The 20,128-nt window shown below is 36.5% G+C and overlaps 1 protein-coding gene across 1 annotated transcript; it reads left to right on the top strand.

The window, feature by feature from the left end:
- The first annotated feature begins 10,014 nt into the window (after positions 1-10,014).
- LOC129253792 (protein O-linked-mannose beta-1,4-N-acetylglucosaminyltransferase 2-like) lies at positions 10,015-19,887 on the top strand. Its single transcript, XM_064095408.1, has 3 exons — positions 10,015-10,315; positions 15,845-15,924; positions 16,359-19,887. Exon 3 carries the CDS (start codon positions 16,438-16,440, stop codon positions 18,301-18,303), a length of 1,866 nt encoding a protein of 621 aa, XP_063951478.1. The 5' UTR covers positions 10,015-10,315; positions 15,845-15,924; positions 16,359-16,437; the 3' UTR covers positions 18,304-19,887.
- Positions 19,888-20,128: the final 241 nt, after the last annotated feature.

Below are 20,128 nucleotides of genomic sequence, written 5' to 3' on the forward strand. Positions count from 1 at the left end.
CACATAATCATGTCAATATAAAGAATGACAACTTTCTTCGGACGAGCAGATGGGGTGGAATGAGATTTAACGCTGACCTCAAAAACATGCTAAGGGTCTGCTATTATTTTGAGGTCGAGAATAATAACAGTGATTATTAGAACACACGCGCCCTCGCGTGCCGCGGATTAACCGGCACTGTCCGAAGCTCGAGTATTTGGTCTCCCTTTTCCTCTCAGCTTCTTTCTTTTGAGACACTTTTTAAAATGCTTTTTCCTCTTCTCTGTTTTCCCTTTTCACCTGCCCGACTTCGAGATTTACTTTGGAAAGAAAAAAATCCGTGCGTGGCAGGAAATAAATGATGTCCAACATGAAACGATGGCGTATGAAATGAAACGATTCCCCGGTGGTTAATAATTCCCTCCTTTAAAATTAAAATATAGATTATAAAAATGAAGCCTTAGAGTAATTAGTGTATCCATCTGTAGGCTTAGCAGACGCTTGGATATGGCCAGTTTGCTCATTACACAATAAAATCTTCCTTATCAGTCAAAATAAACCATTATTAATGCAAGTGGAGTTGTTTTCGAATACCCATATATTATTTTGTAGACATCATAAAGACATGAATGCTGGTATATAGCTATTACGCAATCGTTTCGTTTTGCGGGTATAATTATAATCAGGTTCCATGTTAAAGATTCAATGTTTTATACCAAGTTATTGTTTATAAAGAACAGGTGCACTTTTTTTCATGTTGGAAATGGGAATGATGGTCAGTAAATCGTGTTTGTTTTGTTTGTCATAAAATATTACTCGTTGAAAAAAACCGATGAGAATTTATCTTGTCGTCGAACGTTACACCATAACGTTATCATTTCAAAATAATGAGCAAGGGGGGTGCACAGAAAGAGGAGGATATCTTTTTTTAGTGGTGGGGGGGGGGGACGTCCCAAGCGTGACAATACTTTTTGTCTCAAATGAACAATAAACTGACGAAAGTGCTATCTGACTCATTCTGTTCCCCCCCCCCCTTTCATCCTTTCTTCATCTGCGTCCTTAGAACAACAAACATTTTCAATATATCATGTACAAAAGAGAGGGAAGTCCCTCCTGCCCCCTGCTCTTGCCAATAGCCACACCTACTAAATCGATATAAACCATCTCTGTACAAACAGCCAATGATTGCAATTTTGATGATTTCCTTCACTAATGCATGCATGAAAAATGTGAATGAAAAAAAAATACATATCACAACGAAAGGGGAATATTTTAAGAACCCGTTGCTCTTGACAAAGGTATATCTGTTTTGCAATTTGATTTATTCCGATATTTAAAAAAAAATTTCTTGAAGGACAGTGTATGCCCCAATGTGTTTCGCTCTTTTTTTTAACCTGGGAGAAAGGGGGAAGGCTTGTTAGTACCTTGGTCACATTTGCTCTACGGCGGCCGTACGGCGAGTCGAAAACAGCCTTTTTAACATTTTTTTTGTCCAACTACATAGAGGTGGTTTGAATTAAAATTAATAAAACGGCTGTTTTCGACTCGCCGTACGGCCGCCGTAGAGCAAATGTGACCAAGGTAGGCATGCACTGGAGGTTATCTGGAGGCAACGCTAACGCACGCGTGCAATGTTCCAAAATAACAATTCATTACCACCTCATTCCAAAGCTCGAACTTCTCTTTTTTTTGTGCATCTCAAGCCGTAAATCACAAATTATTATGAAAGAAGCACAAGTTTTCATTCCTTCTTTTATCCTCTATTTGCTAGCCATTACTCGTGAGCTTTTGTTTGTAAGAAATAATAAGAAACGTATAGGGCGCGCCCCGCAACAGGTGACATTAATAAAACGAGAGGCATTCGTTCGCTCGTGCTCGTGGTTTTGCGGGTTTATTTTCTCTTCACAACTTTTTCTTTTTTTTACCCCGATCGTCAGAAGATAGCAAAACTTTGATAAATCTGACAGAAAAGGGGGTTATCCTTCTGCCACGTGCCGGATAACAATAGATCCCAAATCGGGGTTCTATTGACGAGAGGTCAGTCCTATTCGGCTGGCAGGTGTAACGGTGATCCCCGCTTTATTCCTTCCTCGATGGGGAGAAAAAGAAAGGTTATGGTGTTTTGTTGTTTTGTCTGGCTCGTGAGGGGTAGCATGTGGCGGAGAGAAGCGAGATGCCGAGTTTGGGAGATGCCTGAAGATACGGCGTTGCATTCCTCTGCAAGACTGTCGCGATCCGATGCACCGTCCAAGCGTGCGCTGGGAGATGTTGATGAAGGGTCCGACGGGCTCGAGCGAGCTGCACCTGCTCGCATCGCCTGCCTCGCAAGCTCTCCAAATTGACGAACTTGTTTGTCTCTTTATTGTCGCCCGTCTAGTAAAATAGACACAATCCCTGGTCGGATAATAGCCCCAGCTTCTTGGCCCCGATTCGACCAGCATTGTCATACATCGCCATGAATAGGCGACACACGAGCACCGTCTATTATTCTTTCCCATTCCCATACGCTATTTTATTATTTTTTTTTACATGCATTTCGGAAAGATTCGGCTGCCATGCGCACTGCAGCCACGCACTCCCGAGCTCTTACTCCAAATCTTGATTTATATTTTATGAATGAATTATTGTTCTCCGGCCGCCTGCGGCAGGTGCAAGAAACGCTCGCCTCGTCCCCACCCTTCATCCTAATCCCCACACGTGCCTACTACTATAATATGGCTTTTCCGAACAAAAACAATTGTTTTCCCCCACTTTTTTTTCTATCCTTTCTCTTTCCTGCCCCTTCCCAGTTTACTTGTATTATGCCTAACCGATATGTTGGGGGAGAAATGATAGTTTTTCAGCCTTTCTTCTCGCGTTCTGAAATTGGCGGGAATTTTACAGGTGCTCAATTCTCCCTCTTTCTTGTCTTGCAATCAATGATCGAATGGCCATTTGGTTTTTCATTCATAAAAATCAAACAACAGACTTTGAATAATGAAATTTGCGCGGGAAATGCAGTCAGAAAATTGCTAGGTGACCAAGGCAGGGAGATGTATCTCCATGGTGATTTAGGCCCTGGCTGATAATTTAGAGGCGAATTAACCCACTCAATTAGGCCTGTATAATGTTATGTATTCAATGTAGTAAATTCATAATCCCTTAAAAAGCATCTAATTATTAATATGTAATATGATTATTGGTTATATATATATATATATATATATATGTATATATATATATATATTATATATATATATATATGTTGTAATATTTCAAGCTGCAAACTGTCTACTTTCATGGGAGACAAATATGAAGTATGAATTTATACCTTTTCCGATGATGCTTTTATTGTTTTGTTTTTATTTGTTTAGAAACCCTACATTCATTCGTCCACACAGGAGACACACACCGTCTTTCCATTTCCTTGAATAATGATCTTATGAAATGTATTTCCAACCAAGAAGCAGCCCCATTCGATTTTACAGGCCTTTTTGCAGGAATAACGATAAGGAACGATAAGTGGTATATCTTTTTTTTTCCAGACCGGGTTCGGAGCATTTCCCTATTATTCCCAACATTCCACCTCAAGCCATCAGTCCTCTGGTTGCTTAAAATCTATTTGAAAAATCCAGACGAGGGACGGGGGGGGGGAGGAATGAAAAAACATAATTGCGCAGCCAAAAACTGTGGTGTTAACCGGTGTACATAGAGGACCACACCAGTTATTTTACACCGGTGTTAAATTGACAGTGTTAGTTGAACACCTATACGTGTTGTTACAACACCTTGGTTGTTACATATACACTCTTTGGTTTTATGTTCAATCTCTAGGGTATAATTTTATACCTCAGGGTGTGGTCCTCTATCAACACCAACTGGTGTCAGTTTTAACACCACAGTTTTTACAGTGCTAGTATAAGTATATAATTGAATATGATGGCGCTCTTCAATCTCTCCAGATTACACCACTGAACTAGAGATACGTATTTCTAGTTCAGTGGATTACACGCGCCAGTCACTTATATAGGACTTCGGCAGAGGGACGTCAAACCATTTGGCGACGATATGTGAATCAGTCACCCATCCATATAGGTCCTACAGAATTTCATATCTTCGCCAAAAAACAAATTCAATATTATGCAAATACATAATATATTGACAAAGTACATAACCGGGAGTAAATAACGCGTGTGATACATGATTGTTCGTGGAAAGGGCAATATTGGTTACATGGTCGGTGTTTATTTTACAAACTTCTATGCAATAATTAAATATTTTTATTACATAATTTTTTGTATAATATATATTCCTACTTTCTTCACGTTTTTCTCGTTCTTCTTATCATTGTCTTTTTTTGTCTGATGAGAATTTTCACTCTTTCTATCGTGTCATGTGTTTGAATTTTCCCTCGTACTAAGCTTGGCATGGTAAGGTTATTGATAGAAAAGCTCAAATTTTTATTTGCTCCTCGAATAGCTGTGTTACAGAAAAACAGAAATGTGCTTTAATTGGTAATAGCTCCATGGTTGTTTGGTGGTAAACATAAGCATTGGCGTATATGGAAGCGTGCCCCCAAACCATCGGTTGGCAAAACAGAAGGCGAAGAAGGAGGAGTGAAAATGATTGATAGGGGTATTTTATATAAGGGTAAATATGGTATCAAATTATCTGGTTGAACATACAATTTCTGGGTATGTAATTATGTGCTCATGACATATTTTTGGGGGATTTGTGAGGTGTCAAGCTTTTTTTTTTACTCACATGGCAGTTTAATCATCGTTGTAAGTCCATGGTTTAACTTCGGTCTATAACTCTGTGTTAACATGATGGGAAGCCGAGACCGTCAAAATAATTTTCTTAATTATAATGATCATTCTGATTAATAGATTAGCTGATAAATCGAACCTGTACCTTGTATACTGTTGGATACTTGTGTCACAATTGGCTATCCATATAGCGAAACCACAACTTTAGATCAGAGTATAAATTAAACCCGACATCGCATACACCTGTTTGTCAGGATCAAACCTTGGTTTTTGTTTTATTTACCTAAAAGATTGGGTCACCAATCACCCCCAAATCACATCAACAACCTCACAATTATTCCAGTTTAAAGTTGTTTATTACAACATTTCGTTTCCAAATCAGATTTCTTTCAATGAAAATTTCAACAATCGATACAACATAATTTCACATATAAAAGATATTGACTTTCAATTAAATGATAAAAAGATCAGTTTCATTTATCGGTTGAGAATTTCAGTTTTGGAATGGAAAAAAAAAATCGATATATGAGATGGGAGAAATGATAATTTGTCTGGACAATATGAAAGGGTTTATTAAATTAAAGGACTTTCCTGATTAATCATGGATGCAGTTCAAATGTCCAAATGATGTCGATGAAAATGGCCACAAGTTGACTGAAATAAAGGATATCCAATGACCTTGAAGACCGATGACGTAGAACGACAAAATGTCGACGAATTCCGAAGATCTACGAAGATTGACGAAGAATGGCGTCACCGAAGAATACATGCTTTCGACCTGACGTCGATAAGAGCGAACTCAAGGTTGAATACTCGGGATCATGGCTCAAAACTGACAATAACTGAAGGCTTCTCATCCAAGAATAGAATTGCTGTCCATGGGTAACAGGTCCCTGACCAAATGACACTTGAAAATTGAATAAATTCCCATTATCTAAAATGGCAAATCATAATTTTCAACATTTCAAATATTACTTTTATAAAAAAATAATTCGATCAATAAATGTCTTTCTCATAATGTAATAAGCATCGACAAAATATCTAGATAGTATTAATTCATCAGTAAAATGTATCCATCCTAAAAAGTTGACATAGTTCACTTCTGAATGATACTGAAATACACCCATTTCATCACTGCAATATTATTGTGATAATTATTTAAAGCCGGAAATTATTAAAAACTCAGTGTATAATATCATGCTTAAGTTGCTAACAGAAATTTTTGATGGATTTATTACAACGAATTCTGGATAAAAAATACAGACCAAAATAACCTTTTAGATGGAAGAATCTAATATTTCTTTTGGCTGAAATGACACTGATAAGAATATCAAATAGACTCACTGCGATTATGGGCTGGAAAACTCCTCCAAAATTACCAAAGACTGATGGTCAATTCGTCCTTTCTCCTCAGAACACAAACTCTCTCAAAGAGTAACAAAATAAAAGTGATCCTAGTAATAGACCTATGTGGGTCTTGGAATGTTCACCTGTTACTAGAACCTGGAACCTACAACAAAAGGACCTATAAGAGCTGAATACATTATATCCCTTAGTTTAAGTAACTAAATACATAGGATTTTATTATACAACTCAACAATTTGCAATACTAATTCATCATTACTTTTTACATTTTAATTTCTTTTTCTATATTTAAACAAAACTTTCAGAATTACACCATTAATCAATTTCTCTGTTTATATTTATTTGTAAAATAAACTTATTTTAGAATTTGTCTTTATGTGCTAAAATAAAAATGACTTGCTTGTGACACTGTCCTTTATTTAGGTGTCGAAGTGTGGCATGTCCTTTTATGGTTAGTTTTTTGTAATGTTATACTGCATGCAAAAGACTATCATTAATTTATTTAAAGATATTTCTTTTGTGAAAAGGGAACGTATGGCTATGTACAATTTATGAAATTATCAAGTTTCTATGTATTTTTTTCTTTTGTTACATCATGCTGTAAAGCTGTATTGAATTCCGAATGGAATAACTTTCAAAACAAGAATCTTTTTTAATGATTTTTTTTTAATTGCCGTACAGCAAGCAAAACATAATAATTTATTTATGTAAAACACTTCATTTTGGAAAGAAAGAAGCATATGACAATGTGCAATCTTATAAAAATACTCACTTATACCTTTGTTTTACGAAAAATATAGAAATTTGTGTAATGGAAGAAAATAAATGTTTAATCAATTAATTAATTAATTAAAAAAATTGATTAAATTCTGAATAAAGGCAGACTCAACATTTTTTGAAAAATATTTGACAAAACTTAACACACGTGTAGCGGGCAAATATATTTCAAGACGATTTTCGTTGTTTTTGAAAGATGAGAGAGAGAAAAAGAAAGAATGAGAGATAGAGAGAGTCGAAGAAAGAACGGGGTGAAGCGAGCGATCCATAATAAAGCGTTATTTTCACATTAATATTGGCACAATATTCAAAACCTAAATCAGTCAGATCACTATGTGGATGAAAAGTATAACATAAAAAAAAACTTGTGGAATTTTCCAGGGTCATTCCCCCCCCCAAAAAAAAAGCAGGCTCTTGAATTTAAACGTTTGTCTTATAGAAACTTGCTGTATATGAAAAACATGTTTTGAAGCCATAAAATCAATTAAACCATCTCATGGAAACACCCGACGTATAGCTAATCAGACTATTTTTTAATCTATGACTTCTGATTATCATGAAAAGGAAGACAATTAATACACTTCGGACAATATACAATTTAATTTCATTCTGAAGCCATTAAAATTCATTTCGTCAATGTGACGTCTGTTACTGACGCTCTTTTCATGATAAAAGACGTCTACATCCCATGATCAATATTAATTGCAAGGCAAAGCCGTCATTAATGACAACTTGATGAATATTTTGAAGCCATATATTTAATGACATCTTAAGATGGCAATGGTGTTTCTCTTTCTCCATGTCACGATGAAAAAGTTGACTTAGAATTTACCAAGTATTGGGTAGAAAGGGGAATGAGAGTTACTCTGTTGAGTAAAAAAGATAAAATGTACCCATGAAGCATGCTCTTACCTGAAGTTTTTCTCAAGAAACATGCATGTTTTCGAATAGTGGATAGATTTTTATTGTAAAAGAAAAAAAAACCGCATTGGCATGTGGTTAACCATGTGTTACCGAACCTGACTGCAAGTCATGATTTGTATCGCTTCATTATCTCGGAGATAACGAAACAATACAAACATAATTATGATCACGAGAAGATAGGGAAAAAAAACCTACAAAAACATTTGAAAAGACCTATTAAGGACAGTAATCGCCTAATTCACGTCATGACATACAGAAAGAGATAAAGGAAATGGCATAATGGCGCACAGAATTAATTAAAGTAATCACCTTTTGAAAAAAAAATATATGTCACTTCATGACGTCATGGCTAATGAAATTCAAAAGCCTCTGGGCCCCGTCTTACAAAGAATTACGATTGTTTCGTGATCAACCTCAAGTACATGGAAATCCGTCAATGTCAGAATTGTTTTCTACAGCAAATTTGCTCAATGTCCTTTGAAAACAAAGAGAAGCATATCGAGTTGTCAAGAAAACAGTGAATACATCAAATCTAAAAAACATTTTGAACAAATTTTAGATGTTGACGTTGCTTACTTTCTTTAGTTGTGGTTGATTGAATCAATCGTAACTCTTTGTAAGATTGGGCCCAGGGTCCTGTAATACAAAAGTTTTCTTTTAATCGTATGATTGATTTTCACTATTAATTATTTGTAGCCCCATCCAATCAGTCATAAAGGTGCACCAATCATGATTGCTAAGCTTTAAGTTACCGGCCCCAGTAGACTGTAAAATTGACATTAGGCATAGCTACTATTGATATTAATTAATACAGTCTGATCACGTAAAAGGTTTCTTCAGAAGTTAAATGCAACCTTGGATATCATAAGCGAAACTAGAGTAATCATCAAAATATTATGAAGCCATATTCCTGTAATGTTTACGTCATCAGTCTTTTGTCTTTGTTTTCCCCCACTGTGCTCGGATCATGACTGTGCACCAGGAAAGGGGCGTAACAGTGTAAGTGGCCGGTCGGGGGGGGGGGGGGAGAAGAGTTTAAAAATTCCCAACCATCATGGGTATGAACAGGCAGTGGTGTAATGAGGCAAAAAAATTAGGGAACCATGATATGCATGGCGTATCGGGCAAATTTTTTTCAATAGTAGCGAGCGAGAAAAAAATTTGGGTATGTTGATGGCACTTTAAATGAGTATAATGTGAAGATTACTAAATCATATTCATTTTATAATCGTAACTGGCATTTGTTTTATACAACTGACATAAATTTCATGCGATATGGCATATTGATCACATAGATATCGGGAGCCTTTTTTCAGCACTTATCAGAAAACCTCTCCATCCAAGTTTTGTTATAACGTTGTATACGTAGTCCAATTGCGTTTTCATTCACTCTTATTTCATTTTTTTTAGATTTTGGACCCACAACTTGCGGGCCTATATACTTAAATGTAAAAGAAAATGAAGGTTTAAGAAACTTATACTTACAAGAAAATGAATCAAAACATTTTTTTAATACATGATCTCACCTTGAAATGTTCTGAATTTTTCTCATGCCTAATCTTTAGTTTGTAGGGAAGAAATTTTAGGTCTATATGTGCAATTCGGTTAAATATGGATTTCGACATTTGTGGAACATTGTCGTTTGTCCTGCAACTTTGTCGGGGTTCTTGAAGGCGGGCTTCGCTTCACCATGTCAATTGTCAATGTTTCCTCGTGTTCAAACTGTTGCTCTTTTTCCCGATCTATTTTTTGCTTATACTACTCTAGTACCCGCTTCCCTGTATTTTGAGTACATTTCTGAGTATCGTCATCTTGCATAGATTTCTTTGATTGAATTTTGCCTCGAACTCATCTTGTACCCTATTCACATTTCTATACTTTTTTCGCATAGTTATATCTTAGAACCACGAAGGCCCTCTGCTCAGTGGTCAGTGCCGCCCTATACCAGAATGATTGAGAATGCAGTTTTCGTTTGAAACTCCTGTTTCAACAAATGCACCCCTGTATTGTTCGTCACGACTGTACGCAATAATTTCTGTTCATCAGATAAACGAATAGGTCATCTTCAAGTCCGAGTAAAGGAAAGAAAATCCTTGCTGAGGGTGATTTACGCCTGTGGCTAAACGTGAATAGATAACACAAATTATCTCGTTAGCTGAACCTGACTCGACTGCACGTAAGTTTTGATACGATTTTTATAAATGAAAAAATGAAGAGCGCCCCCTCTCAATTAGCACTGCATGTACTGTGCACCTGAAAATGAGCTCTCGTTTGAACTCTCGATTCGTCATTTTTGTTACATTCACCAATCGTCACAGAGATCAATTTCTAACGTTAGATCGAATCAACTAAACCCAATTTCGGCTTCTTCGACCATTGCAATGGCGACTAGAGTAAATGACTTAAACAATTGTGATTTGACGATATTCTGAGCTGGAATTGTTGTGACTTCTGAGCAGTTCGAGCCCGCCGGAGCTCCGGCCGGGGAGACGAGGATACCACTCGGCGATATTCCGTTTCTGGTACGTGACCAGGCAGAAAAAGTAACCAGCACTGCGCAGGCCAGGGGCGGTATTCTGAAAGCTCAATTAGCGGTCAATTGGCGCTCAATTGGCATTTTGGTATTCTGAAAAGTCACTTAAGTGCCCCTATCCTTATTTGGCAGGGGTGCATTGCGAGCAATATTACGCGTTATGACCGCGCGAAGACTTAATTGAGAAGTTACGAGACTTATTCTGAAAAGTCTCAGTCACTCGTAGGCCTACATAGACTGTCATAGCAGACTTTCCAGTGGGGAAAGATATTGGTGGTGAGAGGTCCATTAAGTCTCATCATCTCTTGCTAAATGTGGCTTTCATTTCGTCGAAATATCAAATCGGTTTAATACTGTGACCAAAATAGGAAGAGAATAAAGAAGAAAGGTATAAAAAGGGAATAGAATAGAAGGGAAAAAAGGTGGTATATACTATAGCAACAGTAAAATAAGGAATAGGGACTGTATTTGATAATAAAGAAATTAGGAAAAAGGAAACGGAAATTGTGCACTTAAAAATGAAAGGGGAAATATGACTATTATTTTTCTATATTTTCCTTTATTATTATTAATATTAGCATCATAAAGTATTTTGTTTTTTGCACATTATTTTGACAATAATGAGATTGCCAAATCACTGTAGGTGCAGCAATGTTCAGGGGGGAATCAAACCTTGTTTCCGACAATAAAAAAAATAAGCATAAACCCCTTTAGTATTTAAATGAATATTCTCTCATGGAATAAAATACAAAAGAAAAAAAAAGTGAGTGATGCCATCGTTTTCCTTACCTATAAAATCTTAAATGCCATAACTTTTGTACATCAAATTTTGATAAAATTTTGGCTTTTCTAAAATTATGCTTGTCTGATTTTTAAAATCTTTTTACTCAAATCAGCATTTTTTTGGAGAAGATTTCTCATATAAATGAAAAGTATGTTATTTTTAAAATAAGTAGGAATTAAGTTAAGAATCCTCCCCCCCCCCCCGATCAGGGCCCGAGACAGGCAAATAAAGTATTGTAAAAAAACAAAGAAAGAAAGCTACAAATGGATTCAAATAGGTGGATGTGAAAATCAGAAAGCGTTGGAAAAAAAAGAGAAAAGCACAAATGTACAATAAATGAGAGAGAAAGGGACAAGGCAACAGTTAACTTCAACAACATAATGACGAACTTCTAATCTCTGATGCAAATACTTCTAGCGTTATTTTTCAGCAAAAATTCTTTGTATTATTAAGATCGTGGTGCAGTGCACCTGCAAGCAGCTGGGCGCTGCGCTGCAAGCCAGCAAAGTGAAGAAACACTGCGCGCTAGTAGAAAATTTTATGTTGTAAGAGCACATTTGATTGGCTAATTCGGGTCAGTAGGGGAGTGGCCTAAAAGGAGTTAATTGAGCGCTAAGTAATAGAGTTTTCAGAATACGAATTTGGAGGTCCATTAGCTCTCTATTAAATGGGTAACTTACTAACTTATGAGTAAAGTTAATTGGAAACTTACGAGTCTTCAGAATACCCCCCCAGTCCACGTCCATGAGTAGTTCCTTGACCTCGCTCGTATTAAAGTCGTGACAAAGTTAAACCTAACTAATTCAAGAGCTTCATAGCTGAGGCATAATAATGAATGCACAAGGACAAAGTAATATTAGGTCTAGTACTTTTTAGTAGTGAGTAACTAAATTATAAGACCCCCGTTAGTGTTACACCTTGAAATCTATATCGGTGGCCCGAGTCCAGTTACTAGCCAGGAGGCTCCTAGAGAGTAAAAATCATTTACTAATGTATGCTTACTCTCCACGGAGCCAGGGATTGCATCCCATTCATGTGCGTGTACTGCGAAAAATTTGAAACTTTCGCCCCTGAGATTTCTACTTTCCTTCTAAAAGATCTAGGCCTAGCCCTAATTAAATCATGTAAATGGGATATAACTTCATTTCCGACATACTATATTGATTTCATTTTTAAACTAGAATTCATTAAAAAAACAAAAATATTATGAAAAGACGGGGAAAACTTGCCATGATTGTTTATGTCGCCATCCTGTTTTCTTTGTATTTCGCCAAGGCTACATCACGCATTTCTTGATATCTGATTCACAACTTGTATGATTTTTTTTAAAGAAAATGAGTATAGGGTCTAAACTCGAATGTCAAAGTGATGCAAAAAATGAGTAGATTCTCTACCAGTATTTTGTAGAACTGTATGTAGTTTTTCTCCTTAGACTGTCTTCCCCCACGTTTGTCTTCTTGTAAGATGCCACATAGAAGCCTTTTCTTATTGACAGTCCTTACCTGCCTCTCTGTAATCCCAAGAGTAGAAAGGAACTTGCAATCTTGCAAGTTCAAAGATTGTGAAATTGAAGTCACTCAGGTGCCTCTTGTAGAATAACTCAGATCTAGCTGATTTAGGTAGGTAGATCACTTGCTGAAGATCAACACATCTAATACACATTCGTGTTTGACTAACTTTTGTTTGTCTAAGTTTTTTTTTTGGCTGTATGCTTGAGATGAATTTCTCTGATTCTTTCCCTTTCCATTGGGATCTCAAGTTGTCAAGTTTCGCAAAAGCTACATAAGGTATCTTTCTTGAGCTTGTGAAACTTCAGTTTTCAGGTCATGGAATACTTGCCTGGATACTAGAATACTGCTGCCGCTTGCACATGTCAGACATATAAATCTGGAGATTTATGTAGGTACTGGCACTTACTTTTATAGTGAGACTCCATACATGGAAACCGCTTGATATGGGCTTCCACACCTGCTCGCAGCATGGCATCTTTCTCCTTAGACTGTCTTCCCCCACGTTTGTCTTCTTGTAAGATGCCACATAGAAGCCTTTTCTTATTGACAGTCCTTACCTGCCTCTCTATAATCCCAAGAGTAGAAAGGAACATCCTCTGGCAAAGGTTCAATCTTGTGAACTGGTTTTTGTGGAAATGGCAGGTAATATTGAAAGCCTTTGGTTCTTCTTCCCAAGTTCTCCTTTGAGGTCAGTGTGTTTTCTGATCCAAAGCCTCTGGTCCTTTATGTTGCTGAGTTCAAAATGTGCATTTCATATTGCAATTTGATCTTCCTGGCTGAAGTTCTGACTTGAAAGGTCTCTTCCCTCAAATTTAGAGCAATTACAATCAAAGCTTGATTTTCTGCAGGAGGGCACTAACTTCCTTTTTTTCAGGCATGTAGCACTGCCCAAAGTTCTCTTTCTCTTTGACTAGTATGTTCCTACTCTTACATTATTTAGGTTTGATTTGATTTGAATTTATTTTTTCTCCACTCTTGTCTTTTACAATTCAGAATAAAACATCCATGATAAACAAAGAATAATGGAATTACATATAAAGTTGAAAAAGTGAACATGTCTACTAATATAACAAAGTATTCAATGACTAAGTACAATATTTCTGCAAAAACAAAAGGAACCTATATTAAAAGCAAGCCTTGTATTATGTAGGTCCCGCAAAAATATATTATTTTTTGTCTTGAAATAAATAATTTTTCCTGAATCTTGACTGCAGGCATGCTATCTACAACAAATGTCTCTGGTTGTGGTTGGATGCAAATTTCCAACACAGGTGTTGGAAATTATGTCCTCAAGAAGAGGTGTTATCATTCTGCATTCACTTTGCTCATCCTGATCTTGAAAAAGATTTCCATGAGGTCAAGATGTACCTGAATTGATAATTGCTGACATGCTGCACTCTATGGCTACATCTTGAGTTTGGTTTGCTGCTTCATATGCACTTACTGAAATGTTCTGAACATCACTTTATTTTGATTTAGGCTTTAATGAAGCAAGGCTGGATTTCCTGTTGAGTTTTTTATGGTGTCTTTGCTTGATGCGGTTGGATGAATTTCACCAAACGAAGACAGAGATGGAAGGCATGGTGGAACCATGTCTTTTGGAACTGATTCAATTAAATTCAATTTATTCAACCATAAAAATATGTATATACAAATCATACAGTGTAAATCATTCTGCAATAAGTAGTACAAAAATGGCCAGGGCCATAAAAAAAGCAAACTGCTTGTAGAGAATGGCCCCCAAAACAATAGCATTGACAAAATTTCAAATTGGAAACAGAAAACTAACAAAATACAAACAAACTTTATCAGCAGATATAAATGCAAACACATAAACATATACACATACACACACACCCTGGTAATTTTATAGGTTTTTCATTACGTAGGCCCTACACATTTTTTTAAAACCTGATACAGTTGAGCAATCTGTTAGGGAAGTTGGGATTTGATTCCATTTTTTTATACCGACTAAAGATAGTGAATTTAAAGAAGAAGAAAGTCTCACTTTCGGAACATGGAAATGATCTTTTTGTCAAGTAGCATATGAATGAACATGGTGACATAATGCTTTCATTGCATTCCATTGGATTTGGAGAATCAACATTTCCAGAGGCTACAGCCTAGACTTTTTGATTTTCTTGAACAGCAGCTCCTTGGCCTCGGGTATTTGTGTGTGAGCATTGCCTGAGGCAATGGTGACATTTCTTTATTGTCCAGAGAAGTCACACGGCTTTGAATTTCAGGAGGTTAAAACACCTCTGCGTCAGGAATTCTTTGTGTTACATCTTGCTCTTCCTGCTCTTTAAACTTAGCATAAGAAAAAAATAAAGTGACAACATGACATCATCAGCCCACCTAGAGTACCACTTTAACTAGTTTAAGAAGTCATAAATTTTTCCTCTCTTTCCTCTCTTTGTCCTCCTTGACACTTAAGGAAGACTATAATACATATTACATAATGATATAAACATAATCAATTGATGTACCGGTAATTGTAAAAATTGATCTTACCTTTAAAAACTGTGAAACACAGCCAATATATTTATGTACAGTAGGTACGTATACACAGAAAGCTAGTGATTTTGATATTGTGAAAATGCATACAACTATACAGACCTCCCAGCATTTGAGGTTTGTTCTGATATACCATGGATCCATGGATATACTTTGAAACAGGGATACATGTACGTTCACCTATACAAAAAAATACAGAAAATATATGAAAATTTTGTTATGCAATGAGTTTACTTCACTCATTTGAATATTCACAAGGCTTCTTTACCAACAAATGTGAAATTAGATTTTATTTTCGTGTTGTAACGTTCTTACATCTTATCTAATTTTCATAATACAGGATCATTTTGTAGGCTGGGAAAAGATCACTCAACAAAACTTGCTTTCAACAACATTGACGCACAGGGCAATGACTGTTCCCTTCCCATGTAACATTGTCTTTTGTGTAGCAGATTTTTATATCCACAGAACTCATTGGAGAGCTTTTCTCTTATTACCAAAAAATGCTATTCAAATTTGTCAAGCAAACTTTATCCCTGTTTCAAATTTAGTGGAACAGAAGATCTCTTTTCTCATTGGCACTGGCAGCATTTCCTCTCCTACATTTTCTTGAACATGTGGTGTTTTTTTTCTTGGGGGGGGGGGGGGGTCAGATATCATAGATCTTTATTTTCACAAGCATATCTCATTTTTATTTTACATACAGACCTCATGCTTCTTGTGATGGTGACCTCTGCTCCTAGCAGTGGCGTTTTGTACAGTGTCATAATCAGAGACGTTATGCAAGTAAGTGTTCTTTGAAGATGGTTGGAATATTGTCTGAGTAAGTTTTTTTTTGTATAATCAAAGATAAATGAAAGTAGTTGCAGTAAACACTTATTTCAAGGGAAAGTCTGTAAAACCAACATTAAGTGTCACTATATCAGTATCTACAAGTTCTTTTATGAGGAAAATAAAAAAAATAGGCACCTAGCCTTTATAATGTAAGTTGTGAATTACAGGCTAGATGCTGATTTTGTTTTGCCCGAAAGTGAGATTCTCCTTGAAGTATACTGATGAGGCTTTTCCTATGTGCTTCTACTCTACACCTGGCAACATCACTCCCACTGTCAAAATACATTTTTCTTGTTTACTGATGTCTCTTTATGACATTTTTTTAGATATGTGGTTATATGTAAAGGAATAATTCACTTTTTTCTTTCATATTTTGTACCTCACAGATCTTGGATCATGCCTTTCTTAAAGATTTGAGTTTCTTCACATGATGAGCTAAAGAATCCTCAATGAGACTCAGGACTGATGACAGTTATTCAAGGAATGGATGTGTCAACAATCTTGCTTACAATCTTGATACCTCTGCTAGCATGCAGTGTGTACTACTGCCTTCATCTTAAGCAACAGCTTGCTGCCTTTGTGACTACAAATGAGGAATTCAGTGACACCAGTCCTCTAACCAGTGAAGAAAAGAATCTAGCCAATGGTTCCCTGGATTGGGTTACATATCTTGAAGATTGGGGCAGCAGTGGTTGGTGTCAGGGTACAACTAATGTTGACAGGCGTTGCATTTTCCACAATCTTTGCTACCTCTCCGAATACAATGAGTTTGTTTTCCTGCATGCTCCACACTCCATTAGTGAAGGGATCCCAGATGATCGCCAACAGCCAGCTCTCGCTGATCTATCTTCTGTACCAGATCATAACACCCAGTACTTTGGTTATGTGGACGTTCCAAGTTCTGCTGTGCAATCAATGAAGAATATCTCTTATCAGGAAGGAAAGTACCTGCTTTTCAATCGTTTCAACACTGGTAATCTTATGCACGTGTTTCATGATGATCTCTTACCTGTCTTTTACACTCAGCTTCAGCTGGAGATTCTCAATATGCGATCTGGTATAAAAGATGCAACGTTACTCATCAATGATGGCCAGGAAGAAGGGCCCTATTTTCATCTTTATAAGCACATCTCAAAACAGATGCCTATTCTTACTCATCAATTATATCAAGATGATTCATCAAGTTTGACCTGTTTTGAAGAAGTGCAGGTAGGACTCAGCAAGTTGACCACCTGGTATCAATATGGTTTTGATGTCCCTCAAGGTCCTCTGAAAGACATTGCTGTCACCTCTAAAGAAATCAGATTGTTCACATCCTTTTACAAATCCAAATTAAATATCCCTAGATGCAAATCCCAAACAGAAACTGAAATTGAGAATACGTTTGTTATTCTGTCGAGGAGAAGTAATAGGCTCATTCTGAATGAAGTGGAATTAAGTTTAGCACTGGCACAACATTTTGACGCATTTGTCATTGTAGCAAGTTTAGAGACGCATTCCTTATCAGAACTCATAGGATTGATATCTTGCTCTAAAGGTCTGATTGGTGTCCATGGATCCCTGCTGTCAATGTCAATCTTCCTTCCTCCAAGTTCGATATTAGTCGAGATATTTCCTTATGCGGTGAATCCAGACAACTACACACCTTACAGGACGTTGGCTCACCTAAAGGGAATGAACATCATTTACCGAGCATGGAGAAACATTCTTGAGAATAACACAGTCACGTACCCTGATGCAGAGCTGGACCTCGGAGGCATCGCTCACCTAGAGTCAGAGATCCAGGATCAGATCTTAGAAAGTTCAGAGGTTCCTCCTCACCTATGTTGCAATGATCCGGCATGGTTGTTTAGAATCTATCAGGACACCATTGTCGATATCAACAGTTTCGTGGAAGCAGTCAGAGATGCTCTTCAAAAATCTGATGAAAGAGACATCGAGGAGGAGATTAGGAAAGTACCCTTCCAGCCTGGAGCTGTCCTAGAGCTTTCCTGCTCCACCATTCCTCTTCCATCTGGGAGTGCATCAAGTGATGATGATGATGATTATGAAGTTGGCCTTCTGTTGTCATGGAAACCACCTTGGAATATTCCTTTCATTCAGAAGACTACCAAAGCTGGTTACCCCATCACAGTGGAGTATGAGGTAATGATTCAAGAACAGGGGATGAGTGACTTATATGCAGGGGCGTTTAGATTGTCCATGACCTCTCATCGATTCAAAGGAAATTTCAAGAATAGTCATGTGTACTTCGCATGGGTGAGATGTATAGCAGGCGATGTGGCTGGGCCATATGTAGCGATCACCTCTTGTCCATACATTGAGAACTGAAAAGTTCATTACTTTCCACTACTTTCATTCATAAAATATTGATGGAAAGTTTTGTGCAATATTTTTACTACTACCTGTTTGAATAATACATGTAGCATTAAATAACATCTTCCATGTCAGATTGAGTGTCAAGAAATTCAAGGATGCTTTGGATACCCAGCTCAATTGGGTTGGGAGAAAATTTTAGGATTCTCAAAATTGGAATTATTTCATTTGTTGTCAGTATGGATGTTATTAGATCATTTCCTAATTTTATTCTTCCTATGGAATAAAATTTACTATCAGCGAACTATCCATATCATCTTAAGAAAAATATAGTTACAGGTCAAGAATATATTACTATTTCAATGTGGATATAAATGAATTAATATACAAATATTACAAAATAAATTATTTGATTGTTGCGGTTTAATACTCCTGTGTCTGATCAATCTGATTTGTTGAATTTCAGTATTTTAAAATTCGATTTATAAAATTTTAACACCTTTTTCTCATCCATGATGAGAAACAAAGGGGCTGTTTCAGAAAGAGTTCTATACATTCAATTGCAATTAAAAAGATAATACGTAATTCTGAAATATGCACTTCTGAATGGTTGAAAGTAAAGTTGTGTTTAATTTCTGGAGCTGCATTTGATTGCAACACTTATTGCAACAGGGTTCTGAATAATTGTTTTATGAAATGATCTTCATAATGAAATAATTGTGCATGACTGAACTTTTTCTGCCTTGTATTTGTGCTATAAAAAAGGAAACAACTTTAATCATAAACTTAGGAAAAAAAACATCTGAGAGGTGAATATGATATTTATCTCACACGGTAAAAATACAGATTTTTTTTGTCAAAATACTGATTTTGGGGGATAAGAATACTGAAAATGCAAAATACAACTTGGCAGCTCTGGGTGATGATGAAAAGATATTAGTAGAGAAGTTAGAGTCCAACTTTCCTAACATACTTTGATTATGTGTCTTGGACCATGGATCTCTGAGCACTGTTAAAAAAGTAGTGCAAAATCTCCACTTCACATATACATGTAGGCACATTTTTAGGATGTGCCTAGAACGAAATGCTTTACGAATGTTTATATTTATGTGTTTAAAATGATAATGTTCAGTATCTTTGAATGTAGATTCTTGAATGAAAAAAAGTAGAAAGAGTATCCAGGACAAATACCCCCCCCCCTCCGTTTTTTCCCTTAATCTTTTAATTTCCATGTGTATTTAACCTGCAAGTGAACCAATTGCAAAGTTGTTTTTAAAGCAGTTGTGTTTAGTGATGCATGGTCCCGAAATCATAATCAAGGTATGATTGAAATGCTAATGCAAAATCCATATTTATTAAGTTATGATTTTGATTGTCACTGATCTACATATTTTCTCATTAAGGAGGTAAATGGAGGGGAGGGGGAGATAGAGAAAAAAGGAAGGAAGGAATTGAGGTGGACAGAGAGAGAGGGAGAAAGATGACCAATTAAAAGGAGAGAAAAGGTGTGGAAGAGTTAAGTTTGTGAATAATTCCCCAATAAAATATCTGCCCATTGTATTATGTGATGCCATTTTCATTAAAGACGTGGCATTCTTCAAGTTCTGATGACTGGAAAATCCACAAATTTATTCCCTTTGCTGCTTTATTGAATTATATTAACACATTCCCTGAAATAGTCAATAATTCCATTATGGGTTATAAGGGGGGTATACATTCTTTGCGAATAATCGAAGGGGAACCTGGTGGGTGTTTCATAAAGCTGTTCGTAAATTAAGAGTGACTTTAAGAACGACTGGCGATCCTTTCTTGTGGTAAATGGTATATTCATTGGCGATGG

This window comes from Lytechinus pictus, chromosome 2, assembly GCF_037042905.1.
Source record: "Lytechinus pictus isolate F3 Inbred chromosome 2, Lp3.0, whole genome shotgun sequence".
Classification (NCBI taxonomy): domain Eukaryota; kingdom Metazoa; phylum Echinodermata; class Echinoidea; order Temnopleuroida; family Toxopneustidae; genus Lytechinus; species Lytechinus pictus.